Below are 27,381 nucleotides of genomic sequence, written 5' to 3'. Positions count from 1 at the left end.
CTACTATGTCTGCTGAACATAGTGTTATGAAAAGAGAAGGTAAGTACTATTTTCAAATTTATCTGATTTTGTAAATTTGGATTAAAAAAATCAAATGGCAGATGTTAAAAGCAGCAGCTCTCTAGCCTTCTAATTTTATACTGAATTATCATAATAAAGCTTTCACTGCGTTAAATAATTTAAACCCCATTTTATTTCTTAAGTATTTATTAGGATAATTCACTATAAATTATAGGGTGTGCACATACATGTGTATGCATCTCATAGGGTAGAGGTCTAGAAAATTTTAAGTATTTATGACAAAAGTTGACAGGGGTGTAGGAGGAATTAAGTGAAGCTACTTATATTTTCTAGACCTTTCCATAAAAAGCACTTTAATTCTCACAGTTCAGAAACATCCAACTGAATGAAGACAAGGAAGTCTTCAGAGAAAACACGTCTAGAAACATTTAAATTCCCTTTGTCAGACACCTGACTGAAGCATTATCAATAAAACCTCATGTTAATACTGTTCCATGATTGATCCCTGAAGCAGGGTATGATCTGGGAGGCAAGAGGACGCTGAAGAGGGGAACTGGAAAGCATCAGATTACTGTCAGGAAAGATATCCCTTACTGAAAAATCAAGGGACCAAGACGTAAAAAAAGAGAAGATATGAGGAAGAGTGGAGGCCCTGAAAATGCCCTATGTTTTTTCAATACCTTTATTGAGAAAGCAATACCTACACAATGAAGTCCTGAATAAACCAAAGATGGTGATCAGCAAAGGTCAGTTGTTACAAAAATGCTGTACCCTGTATGCTAGGCCTTGGGCAGGTTCTGCCATGGGAGTGCCCGAATGCAGCATTCATCTTTCATATTCCTACTGAGAGACCACAGGTGAAACACAACTCAAACCTCTGAACATGCTGACAGACACCATGATCATACCCTGGCAAAACCATACCCTGCCATAGGGTAAGAGTGTTAAAAAATACTGTCCAAGGGTGACACAGGTTTACAAGATATGCTGCACTTAAAGAGTTAAGCTCCTTCCACATAAAAATCCAGATCAGCTGATGCCCTGCCTGTAGGTTTTACTTTCTTTCCGATATGTAGGACTGGGTTGTGGAGCTCATTCCTCAAACTATTGCAGACAAAACATCCTGTATCAGCTTTGCACACTTTATCCCAAGCTTTGGAACTCTCTCAATTTCCAGATCACTGAAGAAGTTCTCAAAACTATTCCTGAAATACTCAAAAAAATTTATATATATTTTTAATAGATCTAAAATGTTGATGGGGGCAGGGGGCGGTAGTTGCTCATTTTTTGATGGGCTTAAAGCAAATTGGTTTGATCAAAGTTTGCTTTTGTATTACGCAGGAATATGAGAAATATCAGTCCCAAGAGTATTTCTTTAAAGTAAGGAAGCTAGATGGAATTGTTAAAAGCAATTAGCTATATAGGGCTAAAACCACACATATAATGTGTGTACAGATATGTGTACATTAATATACATTATATGTGCACATTATATATGTGCATATAATGTATGACATATAATATATGTCAGTGTTAGGCATTATTTGGCACAATTTCTGTATTCCAAAGTAATTCGAAATATTATCCCTTACTTGCCATGGTAATAATAGATTCATTCAGTAAGTGACACTAATGAAAATCTGCTCCATGTAAAAAATAAATAATACCAAAACATACATACTGTAAAAAGCATATTAGGCAAATTTTCTGCAGTGTCTTCAGCTGATTACTGAAGGACAACACTGCAGCATACAAAGTCAAACTTCTACATCAGCGTTTTTGTGGAAGAGGAGCAAAGCAAGTAATCTCATTACATAAAGACAACCTCTGAGTGCTTATGACTACTGAGTCAACCTTCCCATTAAGTCTGGGTGTATATGACACATATGCTCCACTTGAAATGTAAAATTTAATTCCAGCATGATCCCTTCAGGGACCAGTTCTGCAAAGTACAGCCACCATGCCATGGCACACAATAGCAGTGTAAGTAACTATGTACTACTGTGAAACACACTTAAAACCTCTTGTACTACAGCCTTTGTCTCAACAAAGCTATTTTAACCACAGAATATGTTTGTTCAAGCAAGTTTCTCTACCTGTTTTTCTACTGAGCCTGAGAAAATCATTCAGTGACTAATTTACTTGGTACATTTTCATTTGTTGCCATTCATAAATCATGTGGACTCAGCAGACATATTGCTTTAGCTTTTTCATATATTTTGGTGTTTGGTATTTTCATTCCTTTGGAAAGAATTATTTGTAAATTGTTCATAGGACATGCTCAAGAAAACCCTTCAATTTTTCAACTATGGATTTTTAATTTGATTAGGTATCACTTGGTGTAGTTTTGATTGTTTGACAAGAGACACTAGCTTACAACTTGTAACTATAAACTACTTCAGTATAAGTTCCTCTGAGCTCAAGAAAAGCCACAAACTACAGTTTTTCTCTGTTAAGAGATCTAGGAAGAGAGAAGGCAGTGAAAAGAACTTCTGAGTATCTTTGATGAATGGTTTTGGAGGAAGGCAGATAGGTACAAAAGAGAGAAGAACGGACCAAAAATACAAAAGGAAAGGAATCTCCAGGAAATCAGAGGAGTAGCAGAAGAATCTTCTGTCATAATTTACTTAATGCGCTACTGATCTTTACCAATGTTCTGACACAAGATTCACATCAGGCTGCTGCTATATTTATTTACACTCCTAAAAGTGTACTCAGTCCTAAAAGTCCCTTTCTGTTCAGAGTTTATACTCACACCACTACAATCCTCTAATAACTTTTCATCTGAAATTACATACTTAATTCTACTTATAAATTTTAAAATAATATGTTAAAACATTTTAAGAGTATGTTCACACACATAATAAAATTCTGAATGTGAAACACCGACCACAGACATACACACCTTCCTGGGCCACTGCTTGTGCCAACTTCAAAACATATAAAATGCTAGCACATTTTCACCATTTTAAGAACTGTATAAACCTATTAATTGTTTGCTGTTTCTATATTCAAACCACTATAATGTTGATCCTACTAGCCATTTTCCTATAGCTTTCCCACTGCACTATTCATCTTTCCTGACAATTTTGCTAGAAGATCTTTTAGTCATTGCTTTTCTGCAATTCTACACACAAGTATTGTACACTGGATGCTAAAAACATTTGTACTTAATTCAACAAATGATCCACCCTATTAATGTACCAAAGAAACAGAAAATGGCACCTCAGTAGGTGCCATTTTTGTGTATTTTATGCATGAGGGTTTTAAAATTTTTTAACTCATTTACTGCCATCTCCTGGTACTTACAAGGTAATAGTAGTTATGGTTTTCAACAGCAGCCAGTACTCCTGTAAAATACCACTGAAATGCCAAAAAACTTACCTGTAACATTTTCAAAATATTTTTGATACTGTACTTTTAATGCTGTTTTCTTTCAGTCTGGAAATAATCAATGTTATTCCTTGGGCAGAAACTGGTAAAAGACTCATGTAGCTTACCTTTGTCTGGAAGCAGCAGTAAAGTTGTGTTAAATATGGATGTTTCCGTGCTAATGCCAGAATTCTCTTTTCTGTCATTGTACAGTCTACATCATCATCTTGAAGTATGACATCTTTCTTCAAGACTTTCACTGCATATACTTCATCTTTTCCTTTTAGCTCAGCTAACATTACCTAAACCAAAGAAAAATTCTCTTTACGTATGAACAACAGATGCCATAAATGCAGGGTTTCATATGAGTTTGTCTGCACTGAAAATAAAAAGACAGTTACATACTTGCCTAAATAAAGCTGCAATTTATAAAATAAAAAGTGAAGTGCTGTAATTCTAGAAGCATATACCTCTGGTATTATTTAAATTTGTAACAGAATGTATCTGTTCTGTTTGTTAGTTAAGTATCTTAATGAGTACCTATTAGTGAGGTCTCAAAAACTAAACAAGGAAGGATGTTGATGTAAAACAGAAATTTATTTCCCACTTTTATCTCCCACTTCTGGTAGTGAGATTTAAGTGTGATGGACTTTGTATACAATCCAAAGTTACCATTCCAGCTGCTTTCAAGTTGTTGATTTTAACTACTACTATTGTTTAAGGTTCAGGCCCTATATTCTGTTTAAGGTCACTTCTGGCTTGGAGCCAGGATAATCTTCAGAGAAAGGATTAGAAAACAGGGACACAAAAGAACTGTTTCAGCCCTGTTCCCTGCATGTGAAGTTCCCGTAATATCAAGGAAGGAAGAGTGTACTTCTGAAACAGAATCATATTCCAGTCCTCCTCTTTGATTCCATGGTGCACAGCAGTGTGGAAAGAAAACCTGTAAACACAGCAATGTCCCTTTCACCCTCACCAATTCCCTACTATGGGAGCTCTGGTGAGTTACATCTCTGCTGCTTACACTGTATGTTGGGCAGCTGACTGAGCCCCATCATATCTGAGTGGAGATGCTTCAGTTCTGCTTCCTCCAGCACTGAACACATGCACTGAGGAAAAGCAAGCATGCACAATGTTCTTTGAAACAAGTAAACTTGAACTGGCAATTATCAAGAAAGTGAATTAACCCCACAGCATTATTCCTGACCTGATTTTTCCTGCTTGACCACAAGTAATTTTGTTGAACAGTATGTATGTAACTGTAATGAAACACTGACATTTTGTCCAAAAAGGCTTGACCATAGTTAACAAAGTGAGCTAAAGCATGGACAAGGCCAGCTCACCAGGAGACTGATACTTTTGATCTGTTGGGTAAAAGAAAACCCCTATGCTGGAAGCACTTCCTGAATGTCAATATGAACACTTCCAAATCACTACAGTCAAAACCACCCCTATACACTAGCTTTAAAAAAAATAATAATAAGAGAAGGGGAAAAAGAGCTACCCACCTTTCCAAAGCTGCCTTTTCCTAATACTTTGATGAAGTTGAACTCTTCAAGACCTATTCTCTTGCTCTGGGCCTGTTTGACCTCCCCATTTTCACCATTCTCCCCAGGTTTGTTAAGCTGGTTGTCTGTTGATGTTGTAGCTGTTGCTCTGTGTTCCTCTCCCCGATTGTCAAAAGATAATGCTTTCCTAATGTTGTTTTCCAGCTCTTTGATTTCTGTGGAAATGTGAGGAAAAGTTAGTTTTGTCAGAAAACCAGCCTGCGTTAGTCTGTGTCAGTGTGGGAAAGGACATTCATCATCTCTGAATGCTGTTTAAGAGCATTCTGCAGTTAAGAACACATATTTAGCAAATTGCTTCTCCACCTTACAGTAATCAGCCAAACCCCTGCTCTAACAGGAAGGGCGGCCTTTTAAAATGAACTTAAGAAGATGATATATCCAAAACTTGAAAGATAAGTCAGAATAGTAGCCAAATAGTTGTTCTAGTGACTTTGGGTGTTCCTGTACCACAGAGAAGCACTTTGTTTTGAATATCCCTATCTTCCTGTAGCACTTACTCATCTTCCTGCTTAAGTATTTTAGAGCTGTGTCTCCAAAAGTTCAAAGGACAGTTGGGCGTCCCACTCCTTGAAGTCAACAAGAATGGAGCATCTTATTCAGCTCCAGCTGTTATCAGATGCATGCTAATAAAGTGTTTGACCACTTCCTAGCGCTGCTTCAAGCAGCAATTGTGCAGATCTGCTAAATGGTTCTGAAGGTTTCTCAGTATTAAATACAGAGAGTCCTGGTGACTAACAGTCCTCAGGGTCTGCCCCAGGCTCCTGCATCATAGTTCTGCCTGATGGCCTTGGAAGTAACAGCTTTACTGCACAGCTCTAAAGGTCAAATTAAAGAGAGAATTTTGAAAAATTCTTTGTTCTTATTTTCAACAAAGCATCAGATATTTTTAAAAAGAATGATTTTATGAAAACAATGTTTTGCGAAACCAAAAGGTTGACAAATTTAAATCAGTTCTGGATTCAAAAGCCACAGATTTCTAATTAAAAAAAAAAACCCTCAATCAGACTCAAAAAATGCTTCTGACATACACATTCTGTCAATCAGCTGCTCAGCTCAATGAAATCAGGTCATATCAGGGAAGATTAAAATGCCTGTGTCCCAATCTATGCATAAAATAAATTGCTGAAAGGAAACATGGTTTTAAGAAGCCTCTAGAGATCACATGGACATGCTAGCATAGCCTGTCTAGATGGAAGTTTTTATTATCACAAATGTTCAACATGGAATTACAAGGAATCAATTTTATCTCAAAAATTTATTAACAGATGGGTTTTCAGGTAAATAAAGGCTCTCTCTCAAGTTCTGTGTTACTATTTAAAACATTTTCTAGTCTTACAACAGAATATATAAACTACTTCCATATATATATTTTGTTCACAAGGGCCCGCGTAGTAAACTTAATAATACCTTAAGATGATTGTTTTATAATTTTCCATTTAAAAGCCACCTAATTTCACAGATTTAAATTAAATGAGAAACAGGCCTTTTTAAAAAAGATTTTATAGTTCATAACTTTAAATGCTTTAATTTCTGGTGGTAACTGCTTTATTGATTTGCGTCTACAGAGGCTCATGATCATAGATTTATTTTTTACTCCAGGAAAATGTGTGACAAAATATGTTAGATGGGAAATAAAAAGATCTATTTGACCTTGATCACATGGAGATGTTGGTGCTGATTTCGACCTATCTTCTTCTGATGACGCGCATCCCGGAACTGGTGGCTGAGTCTCTGCACCTGCAATTAGCTAAGAACAATTCCAAAATGGGTGATCTTCCTCTGCCATGAGGAAATTTAATTCAACAACTTTAGTTCAAAAATAGAACCAAGAAGGAAAGTGAAGATCTTCTACCTCTGTGGATTCCCACTGGCAGAACCTCAGCCATACAGGAGATGGCATCACACTAAATGGAAGCCATGGTACAAAGAGAGAAAAACCAGGCAACTGAAAGGAGGCTCTTAAGATGAAATAAATGTAGTGTATATACCCAGTGAGTGGGAAAGTTTTAAGAAGCCACCTTGAGTCTGTACTCAAATTCATCCAGTAAATACATTTAACTGCAATAAGTATCAGCAAGCACTGCAAACTACCTCATGCAGTAACAACATGACAACACCTTTTCCCAGGAGTCAGATCAATTAACTCATCCTGGAGTTTCCTACATTTCTGTAACATTTTGAAACAGCTTACAGGGGATCCCAGTGTGCAATAAGCAGGAAAATGAACAGAAGCAACGGTCAATGTTTAAAGAAATTATGGCACAAATGGCCTTTTTCTGTGAGACCAATGAGCCTGTTGTGACAATCATGCAAACAGAGATACAAAGGGTGGGCCCATTCTCATCCAGGATACACATAATCACTCAGGTATACCTCCATCAGTTCTGGATGTACTTGGGGTGACCTATGTTTTTATTTCTACAACAACCTGGTTATTCCTACAAAAGGCATGATAACTCCAGAACTGTAATCTGGCAAACATCTCTTTTTCATGAGAATCAGCACATTGTTGTTTATCAACATTTACAACACTATGGAGAAGTGCTGTCCGCCAATCAATCAATTAATCAATTATTCAATGCCAATTCTGAGCCATAACAGATATCTATGTTTTTAACTGTTGCCAGACATTGTCTGTCAAATGTACTTCCTCAAAATCCCTCCAGAAATTATAGACTCAAGATACGCAACATTGTGCCAGGTCAAAATAAATTTCATAGCAAAGTTCAGAATAGGTGATTTACACTTACAAAACAAAACTCAAAGTCTTAGGTCTGTACTGACATATTAAAAAAATACTGTGCAAGTCATTAGAGTAGGATTGAATTCCAACTAATAAAGCTACAATACAGTCATACTTCTCTGATTTTTTAAAATGTGACAATATGTAGTAAAATTACCTTTTTCCTCCTTTGCCCACTATTAGTGATCTTATCTGGAGTGACTCCAAGATCTGCAAGTACTTTAGCTATGCCTCTAGCATCCACTCCACAGTTTGGTGCCACATTTGTTTCACAGCGTCGATGTACATTCATCTTGCAAACTGCAATGAAATATACAGTAATATAGTAAATTAAATACTATCTTGGCATGCATTTGCCTTACCTACACCTATCAATAACTTTTTGAAACAAATACAATCTCAGTAGGAAAACACTTAGCTGGATTTGAAGGTATACTTCAATGCTAATATGAAGTTATTAACCTGATTATCATCCTTCTGATATGATAATATACAGTTGTATTTTCATACAGTGCCCAGAACAGACACAAGAACAAATGAAACTATCAAATGATCCTGTAACTCTTAAATTAATTTGAATTAGAAGAAAAGTCCTTCAGATCTTGGATTTTAACTGTCCACTATGGAAAGTACAACATTAAATCCTTATGTATTATTGCTTCTTATACTATTTTACTGAAGCTTCTAATGTAGGCAGCCATAAAACTGACAGCATGTTAAGTTTTAATAAAAATTAAGGGTTAAACACCTACTTTATTTATATGGCAATCCTGTTAATAAGCTCGTTCCCTTAAATCTCCTGAAACTATTATATTATTATGAGGAGAAAAGAAAGGTTACTTTGCTTCCAGATTGTGGGGCAGAGGCAAGAACACAGCTCCATTAAAACTCGTGGAGTGTGGATTTGCTAGGAGGTGACCTATTTTATCTAAGACTTCAGTGCCCTCTTGTGGAGCAAGGCATAAAGAGACCACAGCTGCAAGTGTGATTAAATCCTAGACTAATATTCAATTGTTCAAATTTGTCACTTCTTTAGTTTTTAGAGAAAATGAAATTATAAAAATATGTATTTATAAAGTTAAATTTCATTACATTTTTCATCAATAAAGCTTTCGTTGTACAGCCTCTAAAGAAAAAAAGCACATTTGCCTCTGAGACTATACGCAGGCACTGAATCTGGCCATAACCATGCACTTCAGAAAGCTGGTGACTTTCCTTTTTAAGTACATTTCAGCTCACAAGAAGAGCAGAAAGAAACAGCTAAACATGGTATTTTCAGTGAATGTATATTCAGTGACAAAACCTCAACAGTAGGTAAAATGTTTGAGCTAGGGTACATAAAAGCGGACATTGAGGAGCCAAACTGCTTGAAATAGCAGGAAAATTTTGTCCAGTCCCACTTCATGAATGTATTTTGTAAAAAGATGCACAGGAATAACCAGTGGAAAAAACCTGAAGAAGAATAAATCTCTGTTGTACACTCTTCATGCTGTTAATAACCACACTGGGCAAGTACCTCTGAAGAAGGGAGTCACTCAGCACTTGTTAAAGAGAGAAAACCAAGCGCAGAGAAAATGACATTTTCAGTTCAGGCGAGTTCTCTAGACTTCATGCAGAGAACACTGCATTTTTATAGGCAATAATTCTATGAACATGGAGAAAGCAACAGCTCTGCACTATTGCTTCTATGCATCTGCTACACAGTATGAGAAACAACAGTTAAGACCAAATTAACAGTATGGTACTTGAGTTAGAATATGAAAGAGAACTCATGAATTTCCAGATTAGGTAGAAAGATACTATAGCTCTGGTTTAAAAAAAAAATAAAGAGGAAAAAGCCCAGATTTAATTGAAAAGACTCCACTGAATGCATCTCCATCATAATTAAGACAGCGTTTTAGCAAAATCTTCAACAGTTGCAAAGTAACAGCATTTAGAGCCTAAGATTTCCTCACTGTTCACTGGCTGGAACCACAAGGGAAGGCTTGAACTTCAGAAGTCTCACTGTGTATAACTGTGCTGTGAAAGAAATTTCTTCTTTCCCTTGCTACTCAGCAACTTATGACATAAAACATCAGGTCTGACCTTCACCTATAGTTATGCTTCATCCTAAATACTGCAAAGGATGTATTTTTATAGATAACATATTTATACATGTGACCCCATGTTTCTGCTGTTGAGAAGTGTACACAACATGATTTTTGTATTCATGAAGATGGACCTATCCATTCCTAAGACATAACAAAATGAAAACGCTTATTTGCAAATGAAAATGACATGAGGAACTACTTCCTAAGAACCTGATAATCGTTTCCTTCATGACATAATTTCTTTCCACCTACAAAGGGAAGTATTTTATGAACTATTTCTAAAATATTACTTTGCTTTACAATTGTTTGTACTCTTTTCTCACCCTTTACATAGGTCTGCTTGAAACAATGAGATATGGACATTTTTGACAACTAAAATTACACAAATGCACCTTCCAGCCGTATTTTCACATATAGATCCTGTACAGAGTGCATAGTCCTTAAGTGGCAGAATATAACGAATCCTATATTCATTATGGATATAATTTTCTGGAATAGAGGGCTAAGCAGACCATCACACAGGATGATTTAGCTGAGTGTCAGAATACCTCATAATTTGGACAGGACTGGTTCTACCTACTCCAACCAATACAAAATAACAATTTTTGAAAATGCTATTAAAGGGAAAAGTAGATGGAATATTGATGTTTAAAAGTTTAACAAACCTGAAAACACAAAAGGCATATAAACTGAAGATATGCAAATTTTCATGCTCATAATTTTCTGTTAACTTCTAATATCCTGAGTGGCAACCTACACAGGATTGAGTGCAAAATGTGTTTCTTAATGTCTGACCTTTTGCATCTGTTACTGACTGGTGCTGCCAACAGGGTAAGGATCTTGTTCTAACCATGATGGAAATCCTTACATTGTTCCACTACTTATTTTCTCTTTATTTCTGTACATGCTGACATAGTGACATGAAGTCTTTGCAAGTCTCCAAGTCACTCACAAAGAAAAAGAAAAGCTCTGAAGTGGTGCCTTACCTTTGCATTGTAAACCTTGTCTCAAAAGACCCCAGAGCAATGAACCACAGTGGTCACAGAAGGTGGGCACTTTGTAATTGTGAATGCTGAACTTGTGAGGCATGTTCACACTGAAACGCTGGGATCCCACTTGCTGAAAAAGGACAGCACAGCATATTTCATTTTAATTATTTCTTTGCAATCAGTGTATGCTGAGGCCCTGTTGCATTTTGAAACCACACAGAATTCAAATGATATGAAATAGATCTGTGCTCAGATGATGACCATTGCATTAGATACACCCCAGAATTCCTTTCACTTTATCTGGGGAAAAGAGGGGGAAGGGCTGCTGCTGTCCAAGAGATAAAGACTAAAGTCTACTTCCTAGTCCTTTTGGGAAAAACAAATACATAGCTATCAGGAAAGATCTCAATGTGGAAGGCAAGGAAGTCACTCCCAATTGTTTCAGGAACACGAGACCAAACTAATACAGGACTAGAAAAAGAAATATAGCATAAGCCCTTTACATTTCCATATCCCACTCCACTTTGGATCATGACAATGACAATGATAACCTGTTGTGTTCAGGGATTCCAAAGTATGATTATTTACTAATTAAAGGATGTCATTGATAAGTTTTCAAAGTGGCCGTTGCACTGCAGATTTATTTCTATGCTTTTCCTTCCCTTTTCTATTACCGCTGGCTTTTCTCCAGTGATCTAGTACCCCTTCTAAACAATGAGACTATCAGCAAAGTATGCAAGTCTCCACCAGTCTGGAGCCAGGGAATATAAACCTGCGCAAGATTTTGTATATTCCTGTGAGTACTACACAAAACCAGCACTAGCCCAACACAGTCCTTTATCACAATTCTATGCACGTGATCACATTTTGGATGTAAAATACTGGTTGTGGACCACGTATTACTGAATGGTCCCAGTAAGGAAAATGCTAGTGAATTGCACAGAAAAAATAAGATCATGAGTTAGTGCCTCAGTCAAGCTCATGTTGAAGTTTAAAGAATAGATTACAACTGCCCTGTTACATACAACTCTGATTTGTAACTTAAAGACAGGCTTTTTCAATCATATGAATGTAGGTTTTAACAAATAAAATTATGAAATGTTGTTTCTTTTGTGTGTCCAAGGAACTGTGATCACCCAATACCACCTCACCTAAGCCTGTGGTGAAAGAGAGCAGGCCCTTGCTGTTGGACAAAACAACAGGCCAGTGAGCATACATTTGCTTTTCTGTTGAAGCACAACCCAAAAACTTCCGTGTAAGGAAAAGCATTTGCTGCTTATATCTGAGGGCTGAAACTATCAAAAAAAAAAAACCAAAACAAACTACATTTTGACAGCTTGGATGTAGTCTTTGTTGAGGTGAGACTTTGCAAGCAAATTCTGGTCAACTATCTATGTTGGCATCAGATACCCACCCAAGCATCCCAACTCTCCAACCAGCTGCTGATGGCTCAGCCACACAAAATGCAGCCCGGGAATGAGGGATCCCAGCCTGCTGCTTCTGAATTAAACTGACAAGAATTGTATTAATTCAGAAATGGAGAGAGAATGTTAAAAGTAAAAAGTAGTGGAAAGAGCTCTCTGAAATGTTGAGCTCAGATGTTACAAAAAGTAATCCAATTAGAAATAAATTTCTGTATGATAATTTCCATGTAAATAAAACTGTTAGCAATCTAGCATTCCATAGTACTACAAAATGACCAGAAGGGCACAAAAAAGTCTGTAGCATCTATTGATTAAACAGAGGAGATAATATTATTTTGAACAGATCAAAGACAGAATTTTTATATAGAAAAATTAATTAATAAACATTTACCTCATCGTGAGTTTCCTGTTTTTTTAAGCCAGCACACTTTGTTATTATAAGTTCATGGCATCTCTTGTGAACTACACAAGTGCAAACTAGAAAGACAAAAACAGATAAAAGAATGAGATTTCATTATGATTAATTTTAAAGCAGAAGTCTGATCTCAGAAGACTAGAACCACCGGGACTCGAAAGTGTGCAAGTGACTGGTGAGTCCTATGAAATAAGTTGGTTTACAAAAACAGAAGATAATGGACTTTCAAAAGACCAAAGAATTTTAAGATAACTAAAGCATATCTGCCAAATATCTCATCCGTAAAACTACAAATTACATTCTGAAATGTTAACCACAATTTTTCTCAATTTTTACATATGTGATTTGTTTATCTGATTAAGTCCATGATGTCCACATTACATGAGACACAATAACAAAAACAATTCCTGTTTAAAGAGGTTTCAAAAGAAAACAGATATGAAGATAAGTCATTGTAAAAGTCAAAAGAATAGAAAAAAAAAAGTCAAATATTCTTTCTGTAAAGCATTATCCTAAGTTGATAGCAGTAAAAGGTTTCAGGAGGCAAAAATGTTTTGCCAATACGCATCCTGATTACTTAATCAATGAATAACATTTGCAGATATGACAGATAAGAGAAACAATTACTAAGTCTAACATACCATAAAATTCAAGGTCATTAAGCAAAGTAAAAACAGTCATAATGAAGTAGCAAATTTCACTCTGTGCGTTAATTCTGTAATTGTTATTATAGACTGTAAAGACCTATAAAAATAGCATTTACTTATTTACTATGAGATTTAATAAAATAATTCTTATTAAAGCATGTAAAGCTCTATTTAAAAAATGGCATTTACTTATTTAAAATGAGAGTGCAGCAAAGAAGGTTTTTTTAGCTGAAAAACCATCACTAACTTGATGGTTTCTACTTGTTAGATGAGAGTTAAGTACTAACACATCATCCCAAGAGGCATAAAGAAGTAGGAGTACAAGAAATTGAATTGAAAAATGGGAGATGAAAATGAAGCACTTGTGCAGTCTTCGCTATAACCTTCTCTAATGATGACCTCTATAATTATCTCATCTATTTAAACTACAGTCTTTGCAATTACCTGGAATTTTTAAACACAGAATCTTAAGCAGAATAAAGAGCTCTCAATTTTAAAATGCAAGACTTGAAAAATGAAGAAGCCAAGATCTGCAGATATGGTTCCCTAGATGGATACATATGAAGATATATCTGGGATCTGATGTTCAGGACTGTTAGCTAAGCTCCTACTTCATATATGATGCTTAAGACCAACAGTCTTGAAAAAAATTACTGTGACTTGATGCAAAGATTTTATACTTGTTGAGACAAACTTACTCTGATCATCGGGTGCTAAATTCTTAACATCGTACATTTACGATGCCTGATAAAGATATCTTATTACTTATATAACATTATAAATATGTTTAAATTGTCCTTAAGTAGAATTTCTCTTACCTTGACATTGGTATCCCTGTTTTCCTATTACACCCCTGAAAAATAATAAAGTGTTTTAGAAAATGAAGAGGAAATATTCTTAAAAATGAAAATATCTTTTCCTTCCCTTTACTAGACGTGCACACGTTTAAAGAAAAGCTTCTCATAACCAATCATCTGATAACTGCATGCCTGGACTGAGATCAGGTCCAAGTAGGAACATTTCAGGTACTGAGAGGTAACAGGAAGGATGAGAGACCATGAAGGCAGTCAGAAGTACAGATAGATTTACTATAGTGAAACAGACAAAGCCAAAGGGTGCGTGGAAAGGGAACAAAATGGTAAATCATCGTCAAGCAGATCTCTAAATAGACAGATTGCATTTGTCAGTATTACTTGAAATCACCTTAGCCAACACAAACTATAACCCCCAGGCACTTTTTAGAGGAATGCAGTTGAGTTTATGCACATTTCATGTCATTTTACATTGAGAAAGACTGATTTATTACACACTCCTAAGAAATATTTACTGTCAGTATTTACTATTGATCACATCAGATCTTCTGTGCAAATCAGTATCTTAGGTCACTTTGGAAAATATCAGGAGTTCCTGAAAAATGACTGAAGACTGAATGTCTCCACTACTTCTCCCCATCTGAAAATTGAAAATACTCAAAATAATGCAAATAATTTCTGCAAGAGAGTTCTTGGTGTACATTGTAATAATAAAGACCCTGTATACTGAGCACCAAAATCTCTGTGTCATTAGAACTATTCCATTAACTATTCCATTTGATGTTCCTTTAATTTCAGTAGGATGTAAAGAAGCTTTGCATTTCTTAGAAGAAAGATGGTGATTCTTAATCATGTAACAAAGAATTCTGTCACTGTGACAAAATGTAAAAGTCTAATATTAAAGTCTGAATCTATATTTAGGTCTTACTGGACCTAAGTAATAATAATACATAATAATAATAATAATACTAGACTGGTTGTCTACCTGGAATTTGGTGTGGTTTAGATAGGGAAATATGGAACTTTGTGGTTCAAAGGAGAAAAACCTCGTTGACAGGTAAATGTCAAAATAAAGAGGAAAAGAACTAGTGCTCTATGCTATTTTCAATGCAGCAAAACAGGAAGGTGTGCCAACTCCCCAGCTCAAAGTTGCAAAGAAAGCAAAGCCAAAGTTGCTCCATACCATATAAAGTCTCTGCAGTGTGAGCAATATGTTGGCTGTCTAAGGTAGGTGGCCATGAACTTGTGTCCATTAACCTGATGCACCCTGCGCCGCACGGCACCCTGGCGCTTCCTGGGGCGCATCCGCTCCCGGAACACACGCTCTTCATTGTCCTTGGGGGCTGAAACACAGGGAAAAACAATCAGCACTGGCTGCCGCACACACAAGCCTGGGGAAACTCAAATACTATGCATAGGTAGGTGTTTTTCAAAAATAAAAATAATCCTGTGTACCCAGCAGTGCAAAATAACTTCCTTAAGTTTTGCATAATTTTTATTCATTTTTAGCATCAATTAGCAGAGGGCAAAGGTTTTCATTGCTTAGTACAGCAACTTCTAGTTCTTTTAAAGCTTCATCTGTAAATTCATGCTAAATTGGGATTAAGTCCTCTACAATTTATCACTATCAAGCACACTGACAACCTCTTAACAGTAATTATACAGTTAGATTCTCCTAACAGATCAGACTTTCACCTCACTTGATCTCCAGGAGAAGAAAACAATCCCAACATCCCCATGTCCCTGCACATTCAGAAAGTGCTGATACAAGTGCAAGAAAGCAGAGTAAAAGTACGTATTATCAAGCAGAACAAAAAATTCCATCCAGAATTGACTACTTATTAGAATCCCTGATTGAGAGCTGAGCTTCAGGCTTTAATAACCCACTTTGATACTAATATATGCTCAGCAAAATGTTCAAGGGAAGGAAGCTGTTTTTAATCAATTCCTATTCCAATTTTACATGATATTTAACAGTAGAGGAAGTATAAAATGAACTTGATATAATTCAGAGTGAAAACATTTGGAAAAAAATCTTCAGAGTGCATTGGGTCTTTTTCTTAAGGTTTGTTTTTTTTTAATATCACTAACACCATGATAATATTCTGTACACATTAAGCAAAAGCTGAGGATGAATTAGCAACGAAGAACAGTTCACAATTTTTAATGAAAAACAGACTTTACAGACATTCCCTGAGCCACTCATGCCTTGGCAAACTAGACTATAAGACTTGGAGAGGACCATATTCAGTTATCCATTGCCAACTGAATCCATGCACTCAATACTTTGGTGCATATAACACTTTCATCTGTAGTTAACACCTGTCATTCTTTGAATTTCAGCTACTGTGAATCACTACAAAGGCCCAAAAACACCAACTTTGGTCTGCTGCAAGCTTTTCTCTACACAATTGAGTTGTCCAAGCAACAGTACAGTGCCTAATGACAACACATAGAAAATTCAGAGTCTGAGAACAGCCCAATGCAAAAAATGTCTCAAATTCTTTTACAAGCACTGAATAAATCCTGGGTTTGAGGGTTTTAAATATAAAAGGTATCGATTAAAGAATTTCTAGAAAATTGTCTTAAATTAAACCAACGGACGGACATCTTGGGAAAAAAACAGAACAGATGAACAAACAGAGACCAATGTCTTTCACTGCAGAGCAAAGGCTAAACTCCTTGACTCCTTGACAGCAAATTTATTTATGCACAGAAGAGGCTAAGCTCCATACACATTAATGCTTTACAAACACTTCATACTCAGAGTTGTTTTTCACCCTAAGATGACACATCTGTGGGATGGCCAGAGTGGCACTCCTATTCTAAAGTGAGCTCTCAGTAAATAAACACAGCCTTGTACACAAAGCTACCCCTTTTATTTATGCTGAAGAACAACCAAAAAGCAATGGTTGTAGGTTGCCCTTCAAGAAAGAGATAAGAAATACTAGACAGTTACCAATTATGTTTAATTTTAGGTTGTCAATTTTGTTTATTTTTAGGGATTAAGCAAAACTATAATGTCTAATAAATATCACAGCTCCTTAAGAGAAAGATTGTCTTCCACAAAGCATATGTAACAAATAGTTGAAAATCCAACATAAGATTCATTTTTCTAGCTTCTTGAATGATTTAGTGACTTTACAAAGCTACTGGAAATCTTTTAAAAAGGTATTTTAGGAAATAATTCTATATTAACACAGATCTGCTCTTTTGGTTATCATCCAGATTATAGACTTTGCTACAGTATGCACAACCTGGATGTGAGAAAGTTAAAGTCCAGCTCCTCTGGAAAGGTTTCCCTCAGAAAATCCAACTCTTCTGGAAAGGTTTCCCAAAAAGTTATGTGTGCTTATACAAAATGAACAAGATGTTCTGACAGAGTACAATACACATTTGATATGATATTCAGTCTACAGTGCTTGTTTTTCTCATTTTTTCATCTTAAGTGCAATTTTTCACAGATAAAGCACCTGTAATTTTACAGAGCATGTAAAATCCTCCTCTTGTTTTGGCTACATAAAAGCAGTATCATGACACTGGGGTTTTGTTTGTTTGCTTGTTTCTACCAACAAAGTTTTAAAACTAGTTTCACTGCATTAGTTTCAATTCCATATTTAGTTCTTTAATGAAATTCCATTTTTCCCTTCTAATACTTACAGTTTAAATAATATAATGAAACAGTATCCTTTTCAGAAATGCACTGACTTGAAAACAGATACAAACAATGCATCTGAAAGTGTCAGATTAAATGTCAGGCCTCGATTATCAAAAATAACTTCCACCCAAACAGCATCACTGTGTATGAGAAGGATCCTCTACCTGTAGTTAGGAAATGTACTTTTCTTGGTCTGTCTTGGATAATGCTGGAGGTCCATTAGCCAGGTGCCCTCAGTCTCTGTGTCAGTCTGCTCTTCCCCTTTTGCCACTGAAGACCAGCACTTGGCCAAATTCATGCACTGCGCCCTGCTTTAGAGTGGAAGTGGCCAGAGGAGCTGCATGTTGGAGAGCATTGGCTCTGCCAACACCTCACCTCTCATTGCACCCTGTGTGCAATCCCCATCTTGTCAGTTGGCAGCAGGACTCGTTTAGAGCTTGGAGCAGAACAGAATCATAGAATCATTAAGACTGGAAAAAACCTCTAAGATCTCTTGGTTCAACCACTAACCCAGCGCTGCCAAGGCCATCACTAAACCATGTCCCTAACTGCTACATCAACATGTTTTTTAGATATTTCCAAGGATGTTGACTTCCCCAGGCAGCCAGTTCTAACGCACCACTACACAATTTGTTAAGAAATTTTTTCAATCTAGACCTCCCCTGGCACAACTTGATAGCATTTCCTCTTCTACCAATTGTTACTTGGAAGAAGAGACCAACTTCCACATCACTCCACCCTCATAGAGAACAGAAAGGAGCTCCTCTCAGGCTCCTTTTCTCCAGGCTAAACAAGCAGCTGACATTACAGTGCCTGACTGACCACTGGATGACTGGACATGAGCCTTTCATCACAGCAGATAAAGTCACAGGAAAAATTAGCTCACCCACAAGCTCAACAATAACTTCAAGTTAACATTAAGTTCAGTCACTTATTCACTGTGACCCTATATAAACATATAAGCAATACTTCCCACAGTCCCCAAGCAAAATCCTGCCAAATCTTGCATAAGATTGGATTTTAGGGCAAACTTTTTACTGAAAAGCTGGTCAGGCATTGGCACAGGCAGCCCATGATGTGGTGGAGTCACCATTCCTGGAAGCATTCAAAAACCTTGTGCATATGGCACTTAACTACATGGTTTAGTGCTGAACATGGAGGTGCTGGGTTAACAGGCAGACTTGATGACCTCAAAGGTCTTTTCCAACCTGAACAATCCTGTGATTCACACTGCTGTTTTGGGCCACAGGCATAAAATCAGGCAGGAACTGTCCCAGGTGACTCAGAAGCAGATGATCACATCTGTTCTGGCTCATACCCAGGGTTGTGAACCACTTATTTCTAGCAGAACTCACAACAGTCTGTATTTAAATTAAAATCCATTTATCTCATACTGAACAGTCACGCTAGAGATGTTAATTTATCCGTCTGAAGACATCTACTCTGGAAGGGAGCTACACTGCTCTCCCCAAATGTCTCTCACCATTTACAAATGGAAAGCAAAGATTAATAAATGCTAGCAGAAAGCAGGGAGTATTTGGGAAAACCCCCAACATCTGTATAATATAGACAACTAATGTTTTCAATGCATTCTTTTTGAAAATACTAGTATCCCAAACAAAATTGGCCTTTAAAATATATTTTAAAAGTCTTACAGAGGTATGCATTAGGTTCTAGAAAATACCATTAGCATACTGCATACTGTGCATGGCATTTCTATTCTTAGCAAAGGAGTTAAAATTAAGTGAATTTCTCATAGTCAGAATACTAGCAAGTTTCAATACAATTTCTTCTCATGGTATTTCTACTAAATAGTCACAGAGGCTTATCATTTCCTCACTAAAGGCTGTTTCTTATGTAACGTACATTCTGTTCCCTGTTTTGGTTTTGAGTCCTTCTGTCTTCTGTACTATTCAGTTTATCCTTTTCAAATGCATTTCTTACATTTTAATTTCAAAAGATGGAGTAGGAAATGATGACAATTTCCAAGTGTTCATGGAGAATGCTGTCGGTAGAGCACATTGAGTTTAGGCTTCGTATGATGGTACTTGAGAATGGGCAAATTTAAAACTAATTTTATTTCAAAACCATAGCCAGTAATGCCACTACTTCTTTTCACTGTATCCAAGAGTAACTCTTGAGTTATTTGAAAAACAATAGCATATAATTGCTTTTATATACTCATATGTAGATACATACACAATTTTACAGCCTACAATTTTAAAGACTCAAAAGACTTGCATGCTTAAATCCAAGCTCTAAGGGAAGTGTTATAAAAGTCAGAAATATCTGGCATGAAAAATTGCACAAAACTCATAAATACCTGCAAAATGGAGGCTTAACCGAGCTGTCTGAACTACATTTAATGCTGTTCATTGTGTAGTATCCATTAAGCATGAATTATAAGTCACAACTTAAAAGTAATTTCTTAAAATTTAAAAGAAAGGAAAGTACTGCATAACGCTCAGTAATCTTCAAAGGAAACAAAACTGGGGGAGTAAGACCTGCACACCAAATATCAAAGGCTCAACCGTGTCAGGTCTTGTTTCATACTAAAACAGGTTCAGCATAAATGAGAAGGGCTCAATGTGGAGCACTAACTGCAACAAGATTATCTTCCATAGCCATGTCTTATCTTCAGTGTTCTGAATACTTACACAATTCTGACAACAACCAAAAAAATGCAAAAAATAAGGCAGAAAAAGAGCAAGAGAGCTTACACACAAATAGAGGGGGTATCCAGCATTTCTTATTGCTGACAATGCTGACTTCTAAACAAGAATAATGCTGATCCCTTCCCTCAATCTGAAGGTGACTGGGGAAGGGAAAAAACAATTAAACTTTAGTTAAATGTCTTCTGCCCCATCAAAGCCAAAGCATGGGCCATGTATGACAGTAACATGGAAACTGGTGATGCTGCCAGGAAAATCCTTGCAAGAGAGCCCTGACCCTTCATGGCGCTTCTAGCACAAGGGCCTTTTCACCCTGAGCATCTCCTGGGTGTCACATTGCTGTCACCCCTAGCTTACAAGCACCATCCAGAGAGCTAGCTGGTTTAACATCAACCTTTAATATTTACAACTGACTCTAAAAGAACAAATGCAAAGGAACAATGGTTGTACTGAGGTTTCATTGCTGAAGATGAAAACTAACAGCTTTTGTATAATATCTAAGCCTGATCACTTTAACCAGTATGTATGTACTGAAATAGAGCTTTTATTTTAGCACTACATAATGTCTAAACAGAGGAAGGATACTGATTGAAGCAGGAGAGGTAATTTGTCTAAAAATAAGTTGGAAAGTGAGAAGGGGTAGAAACAATGTCCAGGACTTCTCAGGATTCAGAATGGAGTGTAACCAGATCATTATGCATCAAAATAAGGTCTCAAAGGATTATTCCCAAACTCTATTCTGGGCTGTACAGTAGAAGCATGTATACTGGCATTAAGATTTCTCCAGGCAGAAATCATTATGGGATTTTGCATTTAAGAATTTAATCTATGACTTAAGGAAAACAAACAAACAAAAAAAAAAAAAAAACAACAACCCAAAACAACAAAAATCCACCATGAACAAAAAGCTAAACACCCCCATATATTTACATTTCTATATCCTTTCTTTTGGTAAAGTCTTGCTTAGTAGTAACACATGCAACAAACTAATTCCATACATTTTAGAGAAAAAAAAAGTAAGGTAAGTGCTATAATACAATATCATAAAACTGTTACTGATGAGCACAGAAATGATGTACATAGTTTACCACAGTCATAGAAAGAGCATGAAATTTGTCTGCCTTTTTCTAGAAGTATTATGCTTCCAGACTACTTCTTAAACAAAGAACAAGCATACAGGTTTTCCTACTGTATCTCAAATCTGCTTTATTTAGGAGACCCGACAGGAAATTTCTCATTTGATAGGAGAATCAGATCCTTCAGTAACTCTGTATTGTTAACAAAAATAAAGATGCTGAGTGCTACTAAAGAAATGAAAAAAATGCTCACAGAATACGTGAGTTTTAAAAGACATATGTGTCTAGACATGTCTGCTAACACCAGCTATATACTAAATGCACTGAAGAATAAATTCCCTTTTAAAGTATAGCATCCCAAAGATGGTGGGTGGCTTTGTAGCATGGGCTGAGGCTCCAATGTATCTGCCTTCAAACACATGCTTACCTTCAAAAGATTAAATTCTTGTCTAAAAGAGAGATTCTGCCTATATGTATTTTAAAATTTCCCTTGAAATATGCACAGAGTTGATTGGGGTGTCACAGCACATATTTTTGAGGGCTTCTGTTACTTTCCTTTTTTAAAAAAAAGAGTCCAAACCAAAACACCAACAGCACTATAATGCTATTCGATGACTACTTACACATGGTTCAAAGTTTTTCTACATACTTAATTATTATCAGGAGCACATTCATAAGCTCACTCAAAGATGAAGGGACAACAATAACTCCCCACATCTTTCAAACAGAAATACTTCCACATTCAATAAACTTAATAAAGGACTTAATGTCCAGAAGTACTAAAGAGATAGAAGTACTAAATAGATACTGATAGTCCAGTTGCAATTTCAGCATACACAGAAGTACAATTTAGTTTTCAGAAATGTCCCAGCCTTAGTGGCTGGCAATAATTTGGACCAAGTGTTCAAAATCAGGAGTGAGGTCCTTGAAGAGATGGGATGAGCCCCCAGTGCTGCCCCAGCTGCAGCCCATCCACTTGGCTACAGCAGAGCCTGGGATGAGAAGGGATTAGGTTCCATACCTGCTCAGACAAAATCTTCCTTTAAATGACTCAGAGACTTTTCTTAACAAAGTCTTCAAGGTATGCCGTCAAGTTTCTGCACTTGATCTCTACAATGCCCACAGAATTAGTGACAATTTACACAAGCTGAAGGTATTAACAACGTGGAATTACACATGGTCATCTTCAGTGACCATACAGCATGGTTTAATAAATCTAATATTTAACAAACAGAATTCTGTTTTATAGGAACTGGATCACTGGTTTATATTTGTATTTATGGATATAAATATGCAGTCTGTTTTTTACATCCCTGGGAGCTCACACAGGTGATGGAATACTGACCTCATTTTGGAGGGTGGATATAGCCATTTCTGTAGTTAAACAGCTGTCAAATCCACAAAGCAAGCAAGTCAGAGATGAATCCCTCCTACTTCCTCTCAATTTCTTTATTGGTAACATTAATGATTTAAAGAAAAATTGTATTCCTGAAACAATGTAACAACTTGTAACTACAATTTTCATATTACAATTTATTAGGCAAAGGAAGTTTTATCAGTAGAAATACCACACAAATTATCACTATGGGGCAGGTTTTCTGAAAAGTGAAGTTCACATCTCAAGGTTTTTAGAATAAAGTTTCAACTTCCAAACCTTTTTCCACAATCCAGACATTATTGCTTTTTCAGTTGTAAAGGAGATGTCATAAGCAACAGAACCAAAAAACAATGCTAACTAATGTTATTTCAGTCTTTCAGTCTTATTTTTCAGGAGGAACAAACAGCTTCACTCTAAAGACAATGCCCTTATGTCAACAAATCTGCAATTGAAATTAAAGAACTGGAAATGCATTCTACATATGGCAAATACTAAAGCTACTATTCATGAGAAAAAGCTCACTCCACGAAATTTAATGCATCTATTCATGTCCTAACTAGCAAAGTAATAATTTACAAAACATAGAACAATTTTTGTGCCATAACCTGACTTGATAAACTTGCAGGCAGAAAATTAAATTAGTTCATGTCAGTAAGAGTCAGATCATGTTGTTACAGTGTTAGTAATGAGCAGCATTAGCAGCCTGGTATTAGCATTGTCAGTGTTAAGCACCTGACAGACTAACAAAATGTAATATCTCGTATTAAGTCAACTACTTACTAGAAGTAAAAAAGCAGAAAATCTTCTAAATTATAGAAGGAAACTATATATATAATATGACATATTTTATTATTATTGTAAATTTATTGTAACTGATCAGATTATTGTACTGATCAGAAGAGCTATCCTTGGGACTTGACCTCTCTGCTGTCACTGCTGCAAGCCTACAAACATGTCCTGCAATTTGACTGCACCCAGCCCCTTGTGGTGGCAGTGGTGGTGGCCACTGCTCTGGTGACACACACTCAGACTGGCTGTGCTTTGTCCTCTGTGAAAGAAGGAGAGTGAGACACACTACCCCAGGCAGGGCTGTGGTGGGTGGTGAACTTCCACAGCAGCACACAGCCATGCTTATTTGAACAGAGCTCCAGGCTATGGAAGTATCTGCAGGGTCAAATAACCTCTCTGCAGGGTCAACACCTGAGCTGCTGGCTTTCGTCAGCTTCCTGGAAAGGAAACAGGGTTGTGATGTGAAGAAGGAAAACAAGCATTGTAAAAACTTCAGGACAAAGCTCTTTTCCCCGAGGTAACTATTAAACCAGTCAGATCCCAAACGATGCTATTTTAAGTGAGTGTTTGTGATAGATTAGAGAAGTTCAGCAGTCTCTTTCTAATACTTGCAAAAGCTACATACGTTATGATGAAGCAGAATCTTGTATGTCTGGGATTCTAGTCTTTCAGAAGTGGTTTCTTAAATATTTGTTCAACTCTAGCTTTGGTGCTTCCCCACAGAACAACAGAAGCCCAAGTGGCAGGCACCTGGGAGATTCCTGAGCTCAGTCTCCTGCAGTAGGGAAGGGCCCCATGTGCTTCAGGCAGCCTCAGCTTTCAATTTTTTGATGGTTCTCAAAAATCTCCAGGGAGGGAAATTCCACAACACACTCCTGAATCTTGTTTCACTATTCTGGCAGGCAGGCTGTTTTCCTAATATTCAACCTCAAACCTTTTGCAATAAGTTATGCTGGATGAGTGATGGCACCCTGAAAAACTAAGTTTTGGCCAGCACAGAACCCACTGAAGTATCTGTAGCAAGGCAGCAATTATCCTGTGGATACCATGCAAAAGGCCAGAGACACAGCAAGATCTCACAGAAAAGAGGGCTGCAAAAATTCTGTATGATTCTCAGGCCACAGCAAGACAGAAAATGTTTTGCACTACACAGGACCCTGCAGATACCCCAGTCACATGCCAGCTACAGAAAAGTCACGGCATCTGAAGGCAAAAAAGGCAATGAAAATCACTTACTGCCTTAGGCCACTAAATCTCAAAGTTGTCTTGCTGATTCCATTTCCAGATCCCCATCCTGATAGCAACAATTTGTTTCTATCCAAGCTTTGAAATGCATGTAACAAAGCACCCTTGTATTTAAAATTCCTATATTAAAATTCCATATAACCACATTAAGGATCTATGGGGCATAACCTACATAGGTCAGAAAAGATGACTTTCAAAACATGGTTTTATAAAGTTTGTACCCTCAGCAAGCTCAAGCCTGCTGATTACACAGATTAAATTACACAGATTCAAAGTACTTCACAGCAGCAGTGAAATCTTACCTACAATTAGAGAAGTGGTTTTGCTTTTTTTTTAAATTTTATTTGTTTCTCAATAAAGTACTAACTGTTTGTTTGTATCCTTCACAGGGCAGGGGAAGCCCACTGCAGAAATGCCTGTGATTCCGAGAACCTCCCACAGTGCCTATGTAATAACTGAGACAGCCAGAGCAAATTACATAGCAGCTTCCTTTCCCCAAGCAGGAAGAATCCCTTCAATATACAGATATGGTATAAAGTAAAAAGCACAGAATCCTCATTACTTTGCTCAAAAAATGCTAATGAAAGCCAGAGGAAGCTTCAAGGACAAGGAGAATGGCAGTGATATATTTTATTTATGCAGACTTTTTTTCCTTATACTTTCAGGTAATGATAATGCTATTCTTCAACTAATTAAAATAAGGACTTCAAGATTTGGACATTACTCCTGCCTTCCAACAGTACTAAAGTGGTAAGACAGAAAGTAGCTGTACCTTATGCAGATAAAGCCACTGATGGGTTTAATTATATATCTAATAAAAGAGGATTTGACCCCAAGCAGTATGACATATTAAAACAAGGCAATCAAACCACTGGATTCAATTTTTCACAACTCTACTGATGAACCAAACAAAACAAGTGAAAGATATTAGTGCTATGCCTCAAAAGGACTGTTCTCCGATGTAGCTATCACAAAAAAATAACATCTGACAATTTTTTTTTCCATTTTTGGCCCAATATACAACCCATAGAACAGTTAAGCCAGTGTTCCTACATGTCACTACTCTTTGTAGTTTATCTATTACTAAGGACTATGGTATGACAATCTTGTCATCCTCTACCAACAGACTCATCTTGCCCATTTCCTAAGTGGGCAGTTCTTGCAATCAATCACAAGAGACAAAACTCAGCAGCAAAAGAACTCCTTCCCTCTTTTCCACTGCCTTTCTTGCAAATGTGGGAGGAATTTTCCTTATTGTAATATCCCCCCAAGCACACAACAAAAGCTTAATTAAGAACATCTCTGACTCACAAGCAGCGCTACTGAGGCAACTCTCACATCTATGTCCTTCAACATTACATACATTACCACAAATTTCCACTCAGAAGACAGTAATGAATATCTTATGTAAATCCTGAAGTACTCAATATGATTTGTTATCAGCATACTACTTTCACACCCCAGTTCAACAACACATTTTCAGATGTGGCTATAGAAAAGAGCATATTCACTCTGCCATGGATTGCAATGGAAATTTTCCAGTATTTAAAGCACTATTTACCAGCCTGATGTTAATGCTCTGCATCTAATGCATGGTAAAGTGGACACATGAGCTAAACAGGATGTTCTTTCTCCTTGCCAGGCTTATGGACACAGCATCATGAGGGAATTGCAGATGATGAGTCTGTGTGTTGTCAGTAGAACCTGAATGTATTATATAGGTTTTCACTGGGGAGGAGATTGACACATGACAGGAACAAGGAGATGACCGCTTATTCTTGTCATGACATCCCCTCATAACCTGTTATTGGCAGAAGAAGCATTTCTCACTGACAAGATTAAACAAGAAAAGCTTTAATGTCTTTCTCATTTGCTTTCTCATTTTTTTCAATATGCAGAATATTTTATTGTTCAAACACTATACAACAATAAAAAAAAATAAAGCAATGAGGGAAGATCAGAGGCCCAATGCATTCTAAAAGGAATTGGGGTCCTACCGTGCAGTTCCTACCAGATCCATCATGTCCTCTGATTTGCAATATCAGATTACTAATTTCTTGCAGGTCTTTGTGCAAAAGAGCAGTAAAGGGATCTCTCTCAAGGTTTTTAGGATTCCCAGCAAAATTTTGCAGCATTTGAGGTTTGTACAGTGTGCTTGCTGAAGTGCACATCATATGAGAACCCTGGCTCTTGTTAAATTAAGCAACACATATCTAGCCCTCAGGTTATGAAGGAACCCTTGACAAATCTGATGCAAGTGCACACCCAAACATATTATGAAAAATTGTGCTTGTCTCTCTACACTGGATACATGAATACAAACCAGTATGGGGTTCACATGGCAGGTTTTGGCGGTGGTAGTGGTAAGCTACAGGGGCAGCTTCAGTGAGAACCTGCTAGAAGCTTCCCTTATATCCACAAATGCCAGCTGGGTGCATGACAGACCCATGCTAGCTGAGGCTGAGCCCATCAGCAGCAGGGG

At 36.9% G+C, this 27,381-nt stretch overlaps 1 protein-coding gene across 1 annotated transcript in view; it reads right to left on the bottom strand.

Annotated features, from left to right (window-relative positions):
* The window catches only part of PRKCE (protein kinase C epsilon), a 287,139-nt gene that overhangs the window by 95,093 nt on the left and 164,665 nt on the right, over nucleotides 1–27,381 (bottom strand). The window contains exons 3-10 of the mRNA XM_005416195.2: nucleotides 15,265–15,424; nucleotides 14,088–14,122; nucleotides 12,599–12,684; nucleotides 10,781–10,913; nucleotides 7,862–8,004; nucleotides 6,612–6,708; nucleotides 4,902–5,116; nucleotides 3,522–3,695 (exon numbers count right to left, since the gene is read on the bottom strand). Coding sequence (XP_005416252.1) covers nucleotides 3,522–3,695; nucleotides 4,902–5,116; nucleotides 6,612–6,708; nucleotides 7,862–8,004; nucleotides 10,781–10,913; nucleotides 12,599–12,684; nucleotides 14,088–14,122; nucleotides 15,265–15,424 — 1,043 coding nt within the window. The remainder of the gene's footprint in view (nucleotides 1–3,521; nucleotides 3,696–4,901; nucleotides 5,117–6,611; nucleotides 6,709–7,861; nucleotides 8,005–10,780; nucleotides 10,914–12,598; nucleotides 12,685–14,087; nucleotides 14,123–15,264; nucleotides 15,425–27,381) is intronic.

The sequence above is a fragment of the Geospiza fortis genome, unplaced genomic scaffold (genome assembly GCF_000277835.1).
Source record: "Geospiza fortis unplaced genomic scaffold, GeoFor_1.0 scaffold41, whole genome shotgun sequence".
Taxonomy (NCBI): domain Eukaryota; kingdom Metazoa; phylum Chordata; class Aves; order Passeriformes; family Thraupidae; genus Geospiza; species Geospiza fortis.
This window is presented reverse-complemented; position numbering and strand designations above follow the sequence as displayed.